The 19,212-nt window shown below is 47.6% G+C and overlaps 1 protein-coding gene across 14 annotated transcripts in view; it reads right to left on the bottom strand.

The window, feature by feature from the left end:
- Window positions 1-19,212, bottom strand: part of LOC308640308 (protein FAM156A/FAM156B-like) — a 39,463-nt gene that overhangs the window by 18,038 nt on the left and 2,213 nt on the right. For 6 of the 14 annotated variants that reach the window (XM_081312254.1, XM_081312253.1, XM_081312261.1 and 3 more), the window contains 3 exons: window positions 18,165-18,245; window positions 17,768-17,907; window positions 8,655-10,562 (listed from right to left, as the gene is read on the bottom strand). In XM_081312254.1, coding sequence (XP_081168380.1) covers window positions 9,798-10,442 — 645 coding nt within the window. In that variant the 5' untranslated portion in view covers window positions 10,443-10,562; window positions 17,768-17,907; window positions 18,165-18,245 and the 3' untranslated portion in view covers window positions 8,655-9,797. The other 8 variants (XM_081312257.1, XM_081312258.1, XM_081312259.1 and 5 more) reach the window with 8 other exon arrangements.

Genomic DNA, 19,212 nt, shown 5'->3' with positions numbered 1-19,212 from the left:
GTTCTCCCCTTGTCGTGGTCCATCCCCTTCTGGTCTCCTCCCATCAGGGTGAGCCTGTGGCGGTTCCCTTTCAGATCGGGGACTTTGCTACTCCACCAGACCCCAGCACCCATCACACCACAGTTTGAGGAGTTGGGCAAGACGGGGTTTCCTTGGCAAAGGCCTTCAGGTCCCAATGGTGCCAAAATCCTCTCTTGGATTGGACCCTACTCCTCTACTGGAGAGCACACACCTCAGTAATTTGATGGTGGGCTGACTCAGGTGGCCCTTGGTAAGATCTCTGAACCTCCGGATTTGGTCCTCTCCATCTACCACCCTGGCACTGGGCCCTGCACTGCACCCCTTCTAGTGAGCTAAGGACTCAGACTGACACCCTAGCACCGCAGAGGCCAGAATCACAAAGGAGTTCAGTTCTGTCCCCTTTGGGCTCGCCTCTGAGCTGGCAGCTCATGATCCTGCCAGAGTTTTGCAGAGGCTTGCCACAGACAAGGCAACCTCTCCTAGCTGCCCACAGCTCCCTATGCTGCCACCCTCCTGGACAAAGAAGTATCTTTGTCCCAGACATTCGGTCTGAATCTCCAAGCCAGCCAAGTGCTCCTGTCCCTCGCCCCTCGCCCCAAATCCAAGGTACTCTAAAAGACGGCTTTGGCCAAGTGTGGTGGCACACACCTGTAATCCCAGTGGCTCGGGAGGATGGGACAGGAGGATCTCAAGTTCAAAGCCAACCTCAGCAAAAGCGAGGCACCAAGCAACTCAGTGAGACCCTGTCTCTAAATAAAATACGAAATAGGGTTGGGGGGTGTGGCTCAGTGGACGAGTGCCCCCAAATTCAATCCCCGGTACCGCCCCCCCCAAAAAAAGACTGCTTTGTGCCCTCCCCACTGCCCAGCCAGATTCCTCCTACCTGTATTGTTTTCAAATAGGTCAAACCTTGCCCCTGATGCCACTCTTCTGGGTTAACTCAATCTTGGACCCTCCCATGACACCATCCAATTAGACCTTTTCCACAGAAGATGTAGTACTCCCTGCCCTCAACACCGTGCATCACAGAAGAAAGATTGGGGGCAGGAGGGAAGACGGCAGCCTTCCTGAACCCCAGCCTCTACCTTAAGACCACTGCGCCTCCATTCTTGGCGTGCGAGGAACCACTCCTGGGGCTCGTCCCAACTGTGTCAGTCTTTGTTGTCTATTCATTCACTAGTCCTCGTGATGATCACAGATTGGTGGCACATGCGGTATGTTATTTTTCACAGGTGCTCTGGAGGAACAGAAAGGACCACACCCTGAAAAGCCCACAGCCCTCAGCTTCTAGTACCTGGCACCTTTGCCTCTTTACAAGCCAAGCTTAGTGTAGACTACAATGAAATACTTTTTGGTCACCTCTCCCTGTCTTCCTCAGTGTGTCCTCACATCTGTGACACATTCTCCAGCTAAACTCTCCAGCCAGTTACACATTGCCGAACCAGCCTGCCCCATGCTGTCTTGGCCACAGACAACGTTCCTCTTTTCAGTACACTCTGCTTTCTCAGCATCGGTGACATCTGCACCCCAGCTTTCTCCTACCCATCAGACTACTATTGGTCCCTTTTTCTTGGAACACCTGAAAAATCACGATTCTTCTTGGTTTCTGACCTTTGCCTGGGACACTTGTCACTCTACACATGATTTCAGGTGACCAAATCTACACCCAGACCTTTTACCAATCCAACTTGTTACATTCTTATGTCCCTGCGTGTTAATGGCTTCATGTGGCCAACTCTACATAGGAACCCTCAGCCTATTCCCAGAGCCTCCAGAGGACACCAACTTCTGGAGCACCTCCACTCAGATTATCCCTCAAGCCCTGCAATCAACAGGTGTCCCCACACCCGGGTCCCGTGTCTCATGGTAGGCACTGCCACCCATACGATCTCTTAAGCCACAAACCTGGGAATGCTGCTCCATTTGATCACAACCAGCCCATTACTTCCCTGGGACTCTCTGGAAAAGGCCAACCATGAAGTCCACATCAGCGCAGAAGCCAGGAAAGTCTCCTACGAGGGTTTTGTTGTTTGCAGAGATTCTGGACACACCTTGAGCCCAGGCATATGCCCTGGTTTGGGTAGCCCCCACCATAAACTCCAGGCAGAAGGCCTGGGCCCTGTAATATATCCGGGTGGTTGAAATCCTCAGTTGCTCTAAGAACTCAACAGACAGGACTGGCGCTGTGGGTCAGTGGTAGAGTGCTTGGTTAGCATGCGCGAGGCTCCAGGTTTCATCCAAGCACTCTGCAGAAGAAACAGCTAAGAGAACAATGATTGGATTAATGGGATGGTATCAGACTAAAAAGCTTCTTTCTTCAGAGCAAAGGAAACAAGAGTGTGAAGAGAAAGCCTATAGAATGGGAGAATATCTTAGCCACCCACACCTCAGATAAGGCATCGATTTCCAGGATATACAATGAACTCAAAAAGCTTAACACCAAAAAAAGACAAATAACCCAATCAATAAATGGGCAAAGGAACTAAAAGAAGAAATACACAAGGTCAGTAAATATATGTTCAACATCTCTAGCAATTAGAGAAATGCAAATTAAAACTACACTGAGATTTCACCTCACTCCAAACAGAACACCAACTGTCAAGTATATGAGTAACAATAAACATTGTTGAGGATGTGGGGAAAAGGGTACACTCATACATTGTTGGTGGGACTGGAAATTAGTGCAACCACTCTGGAAAGCAGTATGGAGATTCTTCAAAAAACTAGGAATGGAACCACCATTTGACCCAGTTATCCCACTCTTTGGTATATATCTGAAGGAGTTAAACAGCCACATCCATGTTTACAACAGCACGATTCACAATAGCTAGGCTATGGAACTAACCTAGATGCCCATCAACAGATGAATGGATGAAGAAACTGTGGGAGATATATATATATATATACACACACACACACATACACACACACACACATACACATACATATACATATATATATAAAACATTATTAATATTAGATTATATATGTAATGTTACTATATATATATATATATATATATATATATATATATATATATATATAACATAATATTACTCAGTCATAAAAGAAGAGTGACTTTTTATGACATTTGCCAGTAGACGGATGGATCTGGAGACATGCTAAGTGAAATAAGCCAATCCCCCAAAAAAACAAAGGTTAAATGTTCTCTCTGATGTGTGGATGCTAATCTACAACAAAGGGTGGGAGGAAGGGAAGAAGAGACATTCAGTGGTTTAGACAAAGGGGAATGAAGGGAAGGGAGGTGGGGATGGGAATAGGAAGGACAGTGGAATGAATCTGACATAACTTTCCTATGTACGTACGTGAATACCCCCAAGTGAATCTCACCATTGTGTACATCCACAAGACTGGGACCCTAATTAGAATAAGATATATCCCATGCTTGTATAAATATATATAATATCAATATAGATTCTACTGTCATATATAATTAAAAAGAACAATTAAGAATTTTTAAAAAAAGAATCTGCAAGTAAAATAAAATTAAAAATTAAAGAATGGTTGGGGAAACACCTCTCCGTGTCTGTGTTTGAAATAAGGCATTGCTGCATCTTATTGTTCATCATCAATTTTCCTGGCACTATTTGGACTGTTGCTTAAACACTCGAATTAATTTGATTACAAGGTGTCATAAAGCGTCACAAATGCAACTCAACACACTTAGCAAGTATGCCTAAGAGCTGGTTCATCCACATCAACTGACACAAATTGGAACCATCTTCCATTTTCAAATAACAGCTGTGCTGTATCTGATGAAGGTGCTGTACAACAGTTCACCAACTGTGAAAAGAACCTGAGCACAAGGGATTATCAGAAGAAATAAAGAATCTCATGTTTCATTAGCAAATGCAGGGTTTCTACATCAAAACTGCAACTGCAGAAATACAGAGATCTTCAAGGGTAGTGTACTGTTTGAAAACATGCATTTCCTGTGAAACGTTTTCCCCATTCCTTAGCCTAAGAAATCTGTACAGCACAGCAGTGAATGATGAAAACCTGCTTTCCTTCATAAGGAGGGGCCTCTCATTTCTGATTTTGGTTTTCCTCCTATAAAGACGGGTCCTTTTCCACAGCTGCAGCCTAGGCTTTCCTCAGTGGAGCATAAGGTAACACTCATTGTGGGGGGGGGGGAGGGGTGGTGCTGGTGGTGGTTCATCTCAGACTGACTAAATCAGGATCTCTGCATCTGTTCTTAAAATCACTCCACCGGAGATCTCATGCGCAGCTTGAGGCTGAGAATCCTAAACACACACTCCTCCTCCCCCTGTCTTGTTTTCAAATACAATCTTGAGCTTGAGGGTCTTGTTTGTTGTTAACTGATTTTTCCCCCCAAAAGGTTGATTGGGTATCTTCCCTGTGGAGAGCTATGTTTGAGCCATTCATTTTATAGGCATATGTAGATAAATCTCAAGGAGTCAGGAGTGTGTTTATTCCACAAAGTCCCCTTTCCTACTTGATGGCTGAGGGGAGGAGGAGGGCCTCACAGGTGGTGAGGCCTCTGAATGCCGTTGTCTTGGAAACCGTGCTGCTGCTCACCTCCACAGGGTCCCTTGTTCAGGCAGGGGGCCCTGGAGTGAGACAACAGCCCTCCCCACTCTGATGTCTTCCTGTGAACAGAGGTTGAAGCTGAGAGCCGAGGTTGGTTACCAGGGAGACTGAAGCCGGATCCTTGAGATTCGTGAGTAAAAAATGACGTATGTGGAATTTAGGACGCAGGATGGATTATGGGAACCTGCCCACGTTTATGGAATTGTGCTCATGATTGCGCAGGCATACTGGTGCACACACACAGTCATGTTGTGCACTCACCAGCACACCTTCTACCCAGACGTGCACAGTGCCACCGTCTGGCTGGAGCATCAAGTGCACATGGGGGATGCAGGAAATGTAGGCAGGACCCAGAAGAAGGAAAGAGAGAGAGCAACAGATTCCTTACTGTTGTAGAGAAACGACTGCACACCTTTCCCCCGTGACTAACTTCCACGTGTGCATTGCATTTTTAAAAACATCTTTATTGAGGCATACCATGAAATTCATGCAACTAAAGGTACAATGCAGTGACGCTCAGTACATTCATGTGGTTGTGCAACCATCACCACAACCCTGTTTCAGAATGCTTCTATCCCTTGCCCCCAAAAGATTCCCTCATACCCATGTAGCAGTCAATCTCCATGACTACCGCCAGGCCCAGGCATTCCCTATAAACTGACTCATGCAAGAAGTGGACTTTCCCTTCTCTCCACTCCCCGGGTTCTGGCCATTAGGAAAATATTTTCAAGTTTCAAACAAGCCATAGCATGTACTAGTAGTTTGTCCCTGTACTTTGCTCATTAATATTCTACTATATGGATACCTGAATTCCACTTTTTCATTTTTTTATTTTATTTTTTCCACCTTTTATTTATACCTTCAACAACTGGCAGGCATTTAATTGTCTTCATCTGGGGCCATCATGAATAATATTGCCATAAGCATGGAGTACACGTTGTCTTAGCCTGTTTGCTGTTGCCAATATCCTCAACTTGGGAAGGTATAAAGGAAAGAGGTTTATTTTGGCTCATGGTTCTGAGTCGAGGTTCCCCATCTGGCCATGGCCCTCTTCCCGGCAGGGTCCCCAGGTGGAGCAGGGCATCTCGTGGCAGGGAGACATGGAGCATCAGAGAGGGTACCGTCCTAACTGGCTTTCATAGCAGACCCACTCTCCAGATCAACCCATTAACCGCTTACCCGATTCGTCCTAGACTAGTCCATTGGTGAGGGCAGAGCGCTCATCACCTCTCACAGGCCCCTCCTAAGATCTCAAAATGGGGATTCAATTTCAACATGAATTTTGGAGGGGACAAACCACAGCACGTCTCTGTGTGGTCATGTGTTTTCCTTTCTAATGTATCCACGTTTCCACTTCTTTTTCTTACATGACTGCGCCAGATAGAACCTGTGGAGAGAACGGTGGGAACGAGCATCCTTGCCTTGCTCTCGGTCTTACGGCTAAAGTGTTTGTTATTTCACTACAATATATAATGTCAGCTGTAGGTTTATGGTAGATGCTGTTTATAGGTTGAGAATCTTTCCTTCTAACCATGTGGGGTTGGTTGAGAAATTCTTTTTCCATGAATGTGTCTTGGGTTTTGTCAAACGCCTTTTCTTTTTCTATCAAGATGATGATGCCGCTTCTGTCCTTTATTATATTAACATGGTGGATGACCTTAATTGAAATTGGAATGTTAACCAATCGTGGATTCCTAGGAGAAATTTTACCTGGAAATGTTGCGTAACATTTTGTATCTGTTGCTGGATATGGTTCATGAATATTTTCTCTATTTTTGGTGCTACTGAGGATGGAACCCAGGGCTGCTCATGCGCCCTACCACTGAAGTACACTCCCAGCCCTGTAAAAATAATTTTTCTTTTTCAATTTGCAACGGGGCCTCGCTAAGGTGCTCAGGACGGCTTCAAACTTTTGAATCCTTCGGCCTCAGTCTCCTAAATAGCTGGGATTACAGGTTTGCACCTCTACACCTGACTCGTTCATATTTTCTTCAGCCTTTTTGTGTGGATATCGGTCTGTCGCATTCCTGTGATGTCTCTGTCTGGCTTTAGTAGCAGAGTAAACGCTCTTCACCAAATGAGTTGGGAAACGCCCCCCAACCCCCCACCCTCTTCCACATTCTGGAAGCGTCTGCAAAGGATTGGTACTATTTCTTCTTTAAATGTTGGGTAGAATTCACCCCCAAAGTCACCTGGGCCTGACTTCTCAACTGTGGGAAGATATTTTTCATTTCCTCTCTCCATTTCATAGGAATGCTCTAAATCTGTCCAGGTTTTCATCCTGTGCATCCATTGTAACCTTTCTCTGCCCCCGTGTTTTCTTGCCTGCTGGTACCTTTCATTCAGTGTCCGGTTTAGAATTTGACATGTCGGATGTCTGTGGACACCATGAGATTCCAGCTCCTAGCCTGTAGCTTTGGATAGTCTGATGTCTGAGACATCCCTTCCAGAACCCCTCCTACAACCCATCTATGGGTATAGAGACCTTTGTCTTGGAGGCGGGGATATGGTGCCATTCTCCACACGATCTCCTGCTTACTTTGATTTGCTCTGTAGTAATGAATTCCTCCACAAGCCCTCCATGTCTGCATGGAGGAGCCCCAACGGGGTTCCTTCTCACTCCTCTCACACCCCGAACAAACCGCCCCACACAAGGGACCGATTGCCTGCTCCCTAGCCCATCCGTTGGTGCATGCTATGGTTTGAACCTTTTTGTCCCCTCTGAAACTGATGTGCAAACTTAAACCCCAATGTGGTAGTGCCGGGGTTGGGTGGGGTGGGCTGTGGCCTAACGGAAAGTATTTATGTCCCCAGGGATCTGCCCTCATGAATGCATTAATTCTGTTAAAAGGGGGCTTGTGTGAATGGGTTTGGCTCCACTGCCATGAAAGGAACGACGTCCATCTCCGCTTGCCCCTTCCACCTTCTGCCATGTGAGAAGAAGGTCCTCACCAGAAACCAGACGCAGGTACTTTGATCTTGGACTTCCAGGCATCCAGAACCATGAGAAATAACTTTCTCTTCTGTATTAATTGCCCAGTCTGTAGTATCTTGTTACAAAAGAGACTGAGACAGTGCCCAATCTTCCTCCCTGATTCAATGCTCAGTGCCTAAGGGCAAGGACCAACGGCACCATTCTTCCTCATTTCCCCACCGCAACCGTCAGCATGGCCTAGACTAGGGGGAGTTAAAGTGTGGAAATTGAACCCCGGGGGATTGTTTTAACGCTTGGTCGTCACTGGCATCATGGAGCTGGTGTGGCTGATGAACTGAGGACGGTGAGGCGAGGTCTGAGGAGCGTGACTCAGTGTGTGGGGAGTCAGACAAAGGCTTGCCTCTCTGGCCACCACTTTACAACCTCCACAGACTCTCAGCGACAAATAAGCATCCCCGCCCTGTTGCGCTGTGCTGAGGATTCAACAACACATCTTACCAAGACTTGGTCCTTGAAGGCATGAGGTGTCAGTAAGGTGACTTTGCAATAGCCATTATTACAAAGGGGGAACAGGTTCAGGTTGCCAGCTAGAATCCACCTTGCCTAGGCTTGTGTGCCAGTTCCGCCTCTTGCCGCCCAGGGGACCCTGGCCAAGCTCTCTACTGTGGGACTGACATTGTTCCTAAGTGATGGGTCTGTGGTGGGGATAAAAAGAGCTAACATATAGAAACACGCAGGACATTGTCTGACACCTGGTAAAGAACCAGCCAACGTGCATCACCCTGTCATCCCTTCTGAACACTGCAGAATCCCCGTTCTAGGATTTAGGCCTTTTGAGTTTCAGGAAAGAATTCGCCCTTCTTTATTTACCCTCTCCCCTGGAACTGGGAGACGATCCTGATCGGGTCAGTTTAGCTCTCAAGTTCTCTGAGGGGATCCCAAGTTGAAAACCTAAGAAACTTACCTGCTCTCAAGCCACTTGTGTTGGCAGGAGACGCGCAGACTTCTGCAGCAATGTAGTGCTGGGGCCTCCCTAAAAACAGACTGACACAAAGCAGAATTTGTTTTCGGCTCAGAGGAATCACATGGTCCATGGCTGGGTACACATCACGGGCTTCTGTAGGGGAAAATAGGTAGATTTAATCACTCAGGCTTCCTGAAATCAAAAGACAACATGTCTAAATCCAGATACAGTTTTGAAATAACTCAGTGATGCTCTGGTTCTCAGGAAGCAGGTGGGAAACTGCTGTACACTTTCACCAAACCAGTGCACCGGGCGACAAGGAATGGCCCTGGACCCCTCAGCCAGGGCATCAGCGGCAACCAGCATGGGCTCCTACTGGGATTGGGGACCCTGCTTCCAACCTCGCTGCCTGACTGGTCTGAATGCTGGTCCCACTACAGCACCTGAAACAGTGATCGGACAGGGTTCTTGAGCCCCCTTCTCCCCCATTCTGAATCTCCACAGTGCAGAGCTCCTCCTGACACGCTCTGGTCTGCTGGTCGGGGATGTCAAGGTCCAACAAGAAACAAACCACTATCGATCAACAAACCTGAATTCTAAAGTTACTTTCCTTTCATACACGTGTTTATTTGGTATTGATGATGAGGTACCCCATCAGAAAATCCTGCACGGGGGAATACTACTCAATGGTTAAGGAGCAGGGAAACATTTACTTACAGTTAGCTTATCATAGTCATAATAGTTTACACAGACAGTACAATAGTGAGCCACCAAGTTCCAATGCCACACCCCTTTCCCACACTTTGTTTAGCTGCAGATTCTTGAACCTGGATCTCAGTGTTGCGCACCGCCATTTCAAACAGCCCTAGCACTGCTCCCAGGAGGCAGTCGATAAAACGGCACAAAAGCACAAGGACATGAACAAGGCATTCACACTACATAGACATCTTATATCTTACTGACAACAAGGTAGGGAGCAAAGACGCAGATCCAGGCTGGGAAAGCGACAACATGCGGCATGGGAGCCATATGGGATGAGGTGAGGTCCACTGGTGTGCAGTCTCCCTTGCCCCAGGGTGCCTCACAGCGCTTCACAGATGACAGGCAGGAAGAGGAGGACCTCCCTGGGAGTGGGTCAAATCTCACGCCAATAGGAATCCATCCAGTCACACAACTAGTCTTGGGACTCCTCGGACAACAGCTGACTGTTTGGTTCCCCAGAAGGAGCCCACCCCCAGGAGCTGGCAACACAGCGCTGTCTGAATCCCTTCAGGTCTCCGCCCCATGAAAGGGGGCAGGGGGCTCTCAGTTTTCTTCCAACCACTGCTTGAGCAGCCTCTGGAACATTCTCTTGCTTTCCTGCTGCTTCTCCAGTTGGCACTTCTCCTCTTGCTCCTGCTGCTGCTGCTGTGCCCCTTCTGGCAGAAGGCCAGACCGGTTGGTGCCCAGGCTGAGGGTCAAGCCGCTGAGGCCCTGCACTAGCGTTTCCCAGGAGGAAGGGTTGGGGGCCCCATTCCTCTCGCCAGAGAGCCCAGAAATACTCGGTCTGTGGCCCTGGCAGTAGCGACATTCACATCGGAACCGATTCTGAGCTCTGTCGCCTGTGGGGTAGACCCTGGTCTCCCTTTCCACTGGGTAAGGTGCCATGTGATCGCGGTGCCTGCGTCTCAGGTGACCCAGGAATGCTTTCTTCCTCTGAGGGAAGCCCAGCCGCTCCCAGCGCCGCTCCCGCAGGGTCTTCTCCTCCCTGTACTGCTGCTGGAACAGCCCCTCTGGCAGAGGGGCAGGGAGGCCAGGACCAGGACTGGGGTTCAGGCCGCTGAGGCCCATCATTAGCTGTTCCGAGGAAGAAGGCTGAGAGGCTGCCGTGCCCTCCTGCGAGTTCTCCCCAGCGGTCACCTGGGAAGATCCGGAAACCAACGCTGGGTTCCATTTCTGGAGTGGATCCATGGGGGTCCAGTTAGAGCTAGAAGCTCCGCCCAGCCCGGGGGTCTAGCCGGGAAGGTGAAGCTGGAGGTTTTCGAATAGCTAAGAGGTGGCGAGGGAAGCGTGTGGCCAGAACACACCAGACTGCAACAAAGGGTGACAAGAGAAGAAAGAAAACCCATGATTATTCATCTTACTCCACCTTTCTGTCCCTCCACTTCCTAGGTGTAAAATGGGGCTGGTGATGAGACCCACCTTCTAGGCTTCCTCCGAGGATGACATGAGATAACACATGTCCAGAGCTTAGAATGCTGATGGCATAGCATAAAGGTTTGAGAAATGGCACCACTGATGGCATCCATGAGGCATGTGATGTAACATGGAGAAACATATTGAACGAGGTTAACTCCGTGCAGATTCTGGGTTACAACCCAGGCTCAGGAATGATGATAAGAACAAGCAATGCCTGACTAACACGTGCTCTTCTCATAAGCATTCGAATACTTTCATCGAGTAGACTTTCAGTAAATTGTACATATTTATACCACGGTGACAACACACCCTTGGGAATTTCTGCCTTCACGATCAGTGGCTTTACATCTAGTTAAAAAGGCTGCTCGTACTGATGGAAATCATCTCAAAAGTCCCGATATGTGTAACTAAGAATTTCTTCTACTAAAAAACCAGGAGGTAAAACCACGACAATGCAAACAACACATGTAGGGGGGGTGGGGGGCGGCGAAGGGGGGGGAGAAAAAAGAATGATGAATCTCCATTAAATGGAAAACTGGTTCTTTGAAATGATCAATTGATACATCTTCAGCAGGAAGGGCAAAAGAGGGAGGAAAGAAGGTATAAATAGCAGGGATGGCAGAAGAGATTTCACTATAGACTCGGAGAACAAAAAGAACAACGTGGTCAGACTGCAGTCAGCTCCATGAAAATAAATGCTACACCTTAGTTGAAATGGACCAGTTGCTGGAAAATTGTAAGCCACCAAAATTCACCCAGGATGAAGTAGCGTAGACAGTCCTCTATCGTTTACAGAAACTGAACTGGTAGTAGAAAGAAAGAAAGAAAGAGAGAGAGAGAGAGGGAGGGAGGGAGGGAGGGAGGGAGGAAGGAAGGAAGAAGGAAGGAAAGAAAGAAAGAAAGAAAGAAAGAAAACTTTTACAAAACGATCTCCAGGCCCAGAGAGTCTTCCTGGCCAATTCTAACAAACATTCAGTGAAGACATCACACCAATTGTACACAATCTCTTCCAGAAATCAGTGCAGAGGGAACACTTGCAAGCGATGCCATGAAGGTAGTATTGTACTGATACCTGGAGAACTTCAGACTGGTGCTTTATCAGCAAAAGCCCCAAATTCCTCAACAAAATACACAAGAGCTCCAAACCAACAGTATGTGAAAATAATCACAAACCACAACCAAGTGGGTTTCACACCGGGAATGCAAAGGTAGTGCTTTCTCTTGCCGACAATCAACATAATCCCACAGAGGTTGAGGTCAGGCAAAGAAGAAAAATGACAGCATATATGAAGGTACGAAGGAAAGCCATTTGACAAGACACAAAATCCACTGATGATATGAAATCCTCTGACACACAGGGAATGGAAGACCACTTCCTGAACCTGCTAAAGGGTATGTGCCCCCAAACCTGCAAGGTCAAGAATGGAATGCTTTCTCTGTAAGGCTGAGAACAAGGTCAGGGTGGTGACTCTCACCATGACTGTTTGATGTCACCCTGGAAGTCCCAGACAGGGCAATGATGTCAGGAAAGGGAGCAGCACACAAATGAGAAAGGAAGAAATCAAATTGCCCCTTGGCATAGATCTCATGACCGTGTATGCTACGTGGAACACCCCAACGTATCTCTGCTCAAACCCCTAGAACTAATAAGTGCATTTAGCAATGATAAAAGAGAAGAGGTCAACACATGGAAAACCACCGTGAGCGTCACAAACTGAAACTGAAAAGCAACACACAAGGGAATAGGTACGTACGAAACCAACGACAACAACAAAAAATTTACAGGAAGTGCCTGCAAAACACCTTAAGATCCTAATGAAAGAAATCAAAGAGGACCTAATTCGATGGAGAGAAACAATGCGTCCATGACGTGGAAGAGTCCATGTGGTAAAATAGTTAATTATCCCCAAGTTGTTCTGTAGAACTAATGCAATTCCCATCGAGATCCTGGCAGGAGTTCTGTGTACATACACAGTCTGATTCTGCGCTTCACCTGGAACGTCCAAATTTTCAAAAACAATGATGAATTTGGGGAAGGTCTTGCCAGAGTTGCAGTATTCAAGACTGCCGTCTTGGAAAGGAGTAGCCAGGTAGATTAACGGAAGAAAATATAGAGTCCGTAAACACACCCATGAAAATATGAGTTCTGATAGAAATGCGAAGGTGAATTCAAGAGAAGGGAGAATCTTTCCATTGAAAGTGTTGCATATCCGTGTGCCAGGATACCAACCTCGACCCCACCATTTTTTATACACGGCTAACTGAAAATGGTTTAGACGTCTAAAAGTGAAAAGTCCACTGGTGAGCCTCTCAGTAGACAACACAGGAGAACATCTCCGGAGCCAGAGGACAGGAAAGAGTAAGTCTTGAACGCGACAGCAAAAGCACGCACGATCCACGAAAGAAAGAAAACTGATTAAACAGACTCCATCAAAATGTAAAACTGAAGCCAGGAAATGATGGCACACACCTGTAGTTCCAGCTACTGGGGAGGCCGAGGGAGGGAGGATCAGTTTCAGACCAGCCCGGGCAATACACAGAGACCCTGTCTCTAAAACAAAGGAAGGAATAAAAATTTCAACCAGCTTTGGCTTGGAAAAAGACAGTGTGTCGAGACGATGAAAAGCAGAGCTATGCATAAGGATCACAGATCTGACAAAGTCTTATATCCAGAGCATAGAAAGAAAGCGTTTGCAAAACTCACCGCTAAGAAAACAAAAAAACCCAAAGACTTGCATGTGAGCATGTGAAACAATGTTCAACATCATTAACCATCAGGGACCTGAACATTAAACCCGTGATGACAGTATCCCCTTACACAGTACTACGACGGTTAAATGAGAAGCACTGGAAGTACTGAGGGCCGGAGGACAGACTGAACAAATGGAACCCTCACACTTTGCTGGCGAGAAGGCAAAAGACTACAACCACTCTGAATCTAGAGTGATGCTTTCTCCTAAGCTAAACCTGTGTTCCCCTGAGGACCCAGGAATCCCATGCCTGCCTCTACCCTGGACCAAGAAAAACCTGGGTTCCCACAAAAGCCAGCACACGAATGTTTGCAGCAGCTCTTTCCTCAGATGAAAGGATAAACAAACTGTGGTGTCCACACAATGACAAGCTGCTCGGCATTCAAAAGGAATAGAGTATTGCTCTGAGATTCACCAAGATGTTGCATTATGCTAAAAGAAGGAGGCCCATCTTGGAAGGCCACAGGCTTCCTGGTTTCAGATCCATGACCCTCTCTAAAACACACCACTGCAGGTCAGGGGAACAGATCTGTTTTTACCGGGGAGTAGGGGTGGGGAGGTGTGTCTGCAAAGGGGCAGCAACAAGGAGTGTTGTGGGGGCAAAGGGCGAGTACACGGTCCTGATCGTGGTGGTGGCTACGAGCAGCTACACATGTGATAAAGCCTGCAGAACCGTACTCAAAAGAAAACAAAACTGTTGGTCTTACTGGGTGGTAGTTGAAAAACCCAAATGGCAGACTTTGCCACAAGGGCATCTCTCTATATTTTCTCAATACTCATGTCCTGAAGGAGTCTATAAACGCTTCACATGCAATGCCAGACTGAAACTTCAGGGCAGCAGCCCAGGCTCTGTCCTTCTAGCCAACTTGGAAACCAAGAATCCACCGGTTTTCTTCAGAGCATACTGGCAATTGGGAATTTGTATTGACCAAGCATCAGAGCAGGAAACACAGAACAATATTAGAAATGTTTCAAATCATCTGACCTACAAACACAGACAAAGGTCCCAGAGAGAGTCTCCCTTAACACGTCAGTAAGTGAAAGCTGTTGTTTCTCAGGAGTTAGTCCAGTTACATCCTCTGGGCCATCGCCCTCCCACATAAATGCTTATGTGTGAAACATCTGGAAACTGATCTTAGCCCCATTACCTCCCCAACTGATTTTTCACATGTCACAGGGACTCCCTCAGGATCATATTTCCTCATATGGAAAGGCGATTCTCGCAGAAAGAAAATCATTCTCACGAACACCGTTTTGTGAAGAAAAACCAAGCCTTTGGAAACATCAATTCATAAACTGACCTGTGTCTTAATCACCCTTTGCTCTCCCTCTCTCCCCACACCGTTCCCGTGAACTATTTCACTGTCCTATCTCCAAACCACACACAAGAAGGTCCTCATGATCTTCTCCAGAGCCATCAAAGGCACCGGGGCCTAGAGAAGTCCCCTATTTTGGGGGAGGGGAGCAGCCGAGTCAATCACTATGACTTCCCATCCTTCATTATCTTATTCCTTTTCCTTTTTTCCACAGTCCCTTGTCCCAGAGGGATAAAGATCTCATATCAAATGTCTGCTGCAAGCACCACGGTTCTGGATTTACTTCATCTTCACACCCAGCTTCTGAAGAGAAGGAAAGGACCACTGGACACGAATGAACCCACCAAGTTTACTGCTCTGAGCTCAGTTCGGCAGGTGATGTCCCTCAGCAACCTCTTTGCCCACGGCTCTGGTGAATCTTACTTGTCAGTTTGGCTAGGCTACGGTGCCCAGTTGCTCAAACATTCATCTAGGTGTTGTTGTGAAGGTATTTGTGGGGGTGATGAACTTGCACAGTCACTAGACTTTAATTAAAGTCCACTGCCCCCATCACGTGAGTGGCCTTCAGCCAATGAGCTGAAGGCCGCAAGAGCAGAGACTGAGGCTTCCCAAGGCAGAAGCAACTCAGCCTGAAGACCACAGACGCCCTGCCTGAGTTCTCAGCTTGCTAGCCTGCCTGCAGATTTCAGCCTCAAGACTGCAACTGTCATGTGAAAGTCCAGTGGTGTCATCTTCCCTCTGGATTTCAGACTTGCCAGTACTCAAGATCCCGGGGAGCCGACTCCTTAAAACCCATCTATCCATGTGCAGATGGATATAGATACGCACAGATGCAGAGGCACACGGACGTCCTATTGGTTTGGTTTCTCCGGAGAACCTTGATTCATGTACCCACAACATACCACATCTTCCTGAAGTCCAACCCAAGAAACATTTACCGAGCTGCCATACTATCAAGTGCCAGGTGGATGACAAGATGTTTGACAGAAAACAGCCTCTGTTGACTTAGCGTCTTCCACGTGCCAGGAAACGTGGGCTGGGAGTTCCACATCCATTATCTCGTTTGGTCTCATTTTACAAATGGGGAATCAGAGGCCTACGGGGGAGAAAGATGTCGGTGGCAGGGCCCACATTGGAATCTGGAGTGTGAGAGAGAGCTGGGGAGTAGTCTGGAGAATGGGGAGATGGGTTTGAACAGAGCAGATGGGACCAATTCATGGAGGACTTCCAAGCCACGCAGGAGCAATAAAAAGTCACACCCTCTGTGCACTGTCCTGGGGCATCCACCAAAGCAGAAGCAGCCCCAAACTACTGAGGATAGAGCTGGAGCTGAACTGGATGGATCCACACAATAGAAGGCGAGGTGTGTTTATGGCTCCCAGATGGGGAAACCACCATGCAATGGCCAGCATTCTGGTGAGGCCCAGAAGAATGGGGCGGAGAAAGAAAGGCTCCTGGGCTGGCCAGAGAATGCTAATGTGACACTTATATTCTTTTCTCTAGGGTTCCCAGCATGGCCTGGGCCCCGCCTTCCTCCAGTGTGTCCCACAGAGGCACTGGCAGTTTTAATCATCGGAAACTATATTGCTCCCTCAAATAAAATCCACAACAGTCACTGTATCAGGCAGTCAGCTTTAGACAATGAGTGAAGAGGAATGAGACCTAAGCAGAGAGGTAATTTGCCAACTCACAAAACAGAGTGAAGAGGAAGGGTGGGCCCAGGCCAGGTATAATCTGTGACCCACCAGTGCCACCCAGGATTATCTGCTGGAGCTCTCCTTTTCGGCCATATCAGTTCTAGGACTGACATCGATACATGCCAATGTCCAAGGACAGGAAGGCACTTTCTACTCTCTGTATCTCTGCTGTAGCAAGCGAACAGACCAGAAGCCCCCACAGACATTCCCTCTGGGTTAGTTCCCCATTCCTCAGTCAGTGGAGAGCCGGTGGAATGGATGACCATGGCAGTCTTGGATGAGAGATTTTGGAGGGGAGTGGTGCCTTGGAGGACTTTCACCTCTTATCCACCCTTGGGGAATCAGCTTAGAAAGAACTTCCTCCAGGAGGCCTTCTCTGGCCTCTTCCCCAAGCCCTAGATGAGCTCGCACAGCACCCTGAATTTCCCCTCTCCCAGCCCCAGCCCCATTCAGTTAGCATCAGATGGTTCTGCCTGTCTCACTCACTAGCCCAGAAGCCAACAGTGGCCAGCGACTTGGCAGAATTTGCCCATCACAGAGCCCCGACTCCGGTGGACGTTCACGAACAGCCTGCAAATGAAGTAAGAAGAATTTGGCGTCCTCCACAAAATGTCTCACTCTGTAAGTAAAACCCTGTACAATCTGTACTGTCCCATGTTGCAAGGAAGCAAATTCCTGCACCACAAAGTTGGGTAATAGCCCTAAGGTCACACATCTAAGACAGGGGCAAAATTCCATGCCATGTCTGTCTGACTCCAGGTGCGTGTTTCTCTTAGGGGCAGGGCACTGCCTCTGTGGATTATCAACCCGCATGGAAGCCCGAGTTACAAAGTAATCCTGCGGGGGAGAGGCCAGCCAGGAAAGTCCTGGAGGCTGGCCCACGTGTCCAGAGCTGGTCCAGGGATCAGGCAACTGTCACAGCCAATGTTTACCTTCCCTTACTGGTAGCAGGCTCTGTTCTCGGTGTGCTTGGAATGCTGTCCTCAACAAAGCCTGCTCAAACCTCATGCCTTCATCAGCTTGCATTCTAGCCCGGGTGAGCAGAAGGTAAATAGCCGAACAAGTAAATGCATACAGTGTGGGGGTGATGAGCACTGGGAAGAGAGCTGTGCTGATTTTGACGATTGAGACAAGGACACACGATACTTTTTCCAACTCTGCCTAATGTGATGACATATCCTTATAAAATGAGTCCATTTCAGTTCGGAAGAACTGAGTTCACATACTACTATCAACTACATAATACTACGATGGTTTTCCAGAAATGGCAAGACTCTACCAAAAATGGCTGAGATCCGTGCAAGGTCACTGTCTGCTGAAAAGCGTATGCCCACCTTATACAACGCCAGGGAAAAAGGAGTCTGAGTTCCAGACAATGCAGTGCCACGCTGCTGTTCTGTATCTTTGTCACCTGCACGGATTAGCTGTATTCTCCTCTATCAGGAAGAGAGGGATAGTCTTGTCAGCGGCTCTGCTGCAAAAGAACATGGACATTAGCCAACACTCAGTGATGCCCGCTTTCCAGCATGAAAGAAGAAAATGAAGACCAATGAAACGTGGTCCCGGCATGGCATTTGGGATCTTCCTGTAGGTGGGCCCAGAAGACACAGACAGGGAACCACAGTGGGAGTTCAAAGGGGTGGGGGCAGGGAAAGGGTGAAGAGGAGGAGAGGCTGAAGCAGCAGGAGGAAGACAAGGGAAAAGTCTCCTCTTGCAAAGTGAAGAGCTCACCTGGTCACCGGGGTCACTGATCACTAGGTTCACATCGTCAATGCTGCTGATGCCATCGCGAGTGAGATCTATGCCTCTCACCTACAAGACAACAAAACCTGAATGGTGAGGTGTATTCACCTAACACTTCTTTACTGATGGCACACTCTGTTCAGCGGTCCCCTCAGTGAGGTATCCAAAGCAGCCATACCCCGAGAACAGAGCTCAGCCCCAGTAAGGAACATTCTAAGGTATAATATAAAGCAGAAGGAAAAAAAAAAAAAACCTAGGTGCTACATTGTTACTAGACACCTAAGAAGAGAGTAGAGATAGAAGACACAATGCTTCTCACCCCATCTCCTCCGAATAAGCAGAAATTCAAGCACAGGACCTGCCACGCCGGCTCATTCTCTCTCTCTCTCTCTCTCTCTCTCTCTCTCTCTCTCTCTATATATATATATATATATATATATATATATATATATATATATATATATTTTTTTTTTTTTTCCCCACCCGAGTAACAGCTGGTCTGACAGTTCCTATTCCCAACGAAGGGGAATACATGGCTACTGTGCTCATAGTACATGGCTCTGGACTCTCTACTGTGTGGGGATAAAAGACACAAACACTCTCTGCATGGACGGAAAATGAAGTTGATATACTTTCTGCATCCACTCCTGCACACTCTATCCTCCTTGCAGGATAAGAGTTCTCAGCAGGCTCCCAGTCTTTGGGGGCAGGGAGCCAAACTGAAGATGAGGAAGAGGACCTGAGCTGGGGGAGCTGAAAACTCAGAGAAGGCCCCGAGGCCCAGGAGGTCAGGAAGGGCTTCTCCATGGGCGTGGTGCCCTAGGGAAAACGCAGGTTACCTATCCCTTACCTGACATACTCAGGGACAGAAGTATTTCAGAGTGTTTCGGGTTTTGCAAAATTTTCATATACCTAATGAGATTCTCTGGGAGGGGGACCCACTGAATTCATTTAGGAGTCATACACACCTTGTACACACATACCCTAAAGATAGTTTCATATGATATCTTTAATTAAGGCGCCTGTGTGTATGTGT

The sequence above is a fragment of the Spermophilus citellus genome (genome assembly GCF_964194105.1).
Source record: "Spermophilus citellus genome assembly, contig: SCAFFOLD_554, whole genome shotgun sequence".
NCBI lineage: Eukaryota > Metazoa > Chordata > Mammalia > Rodentia > Sciuridae > Spermophilus > Spermophilus citellus.
The sequence above is the reverse complement of the archived record's forward strand: the minus strand, read 5'-3'. Positions and strand labels throughout refer to the sequence as shown.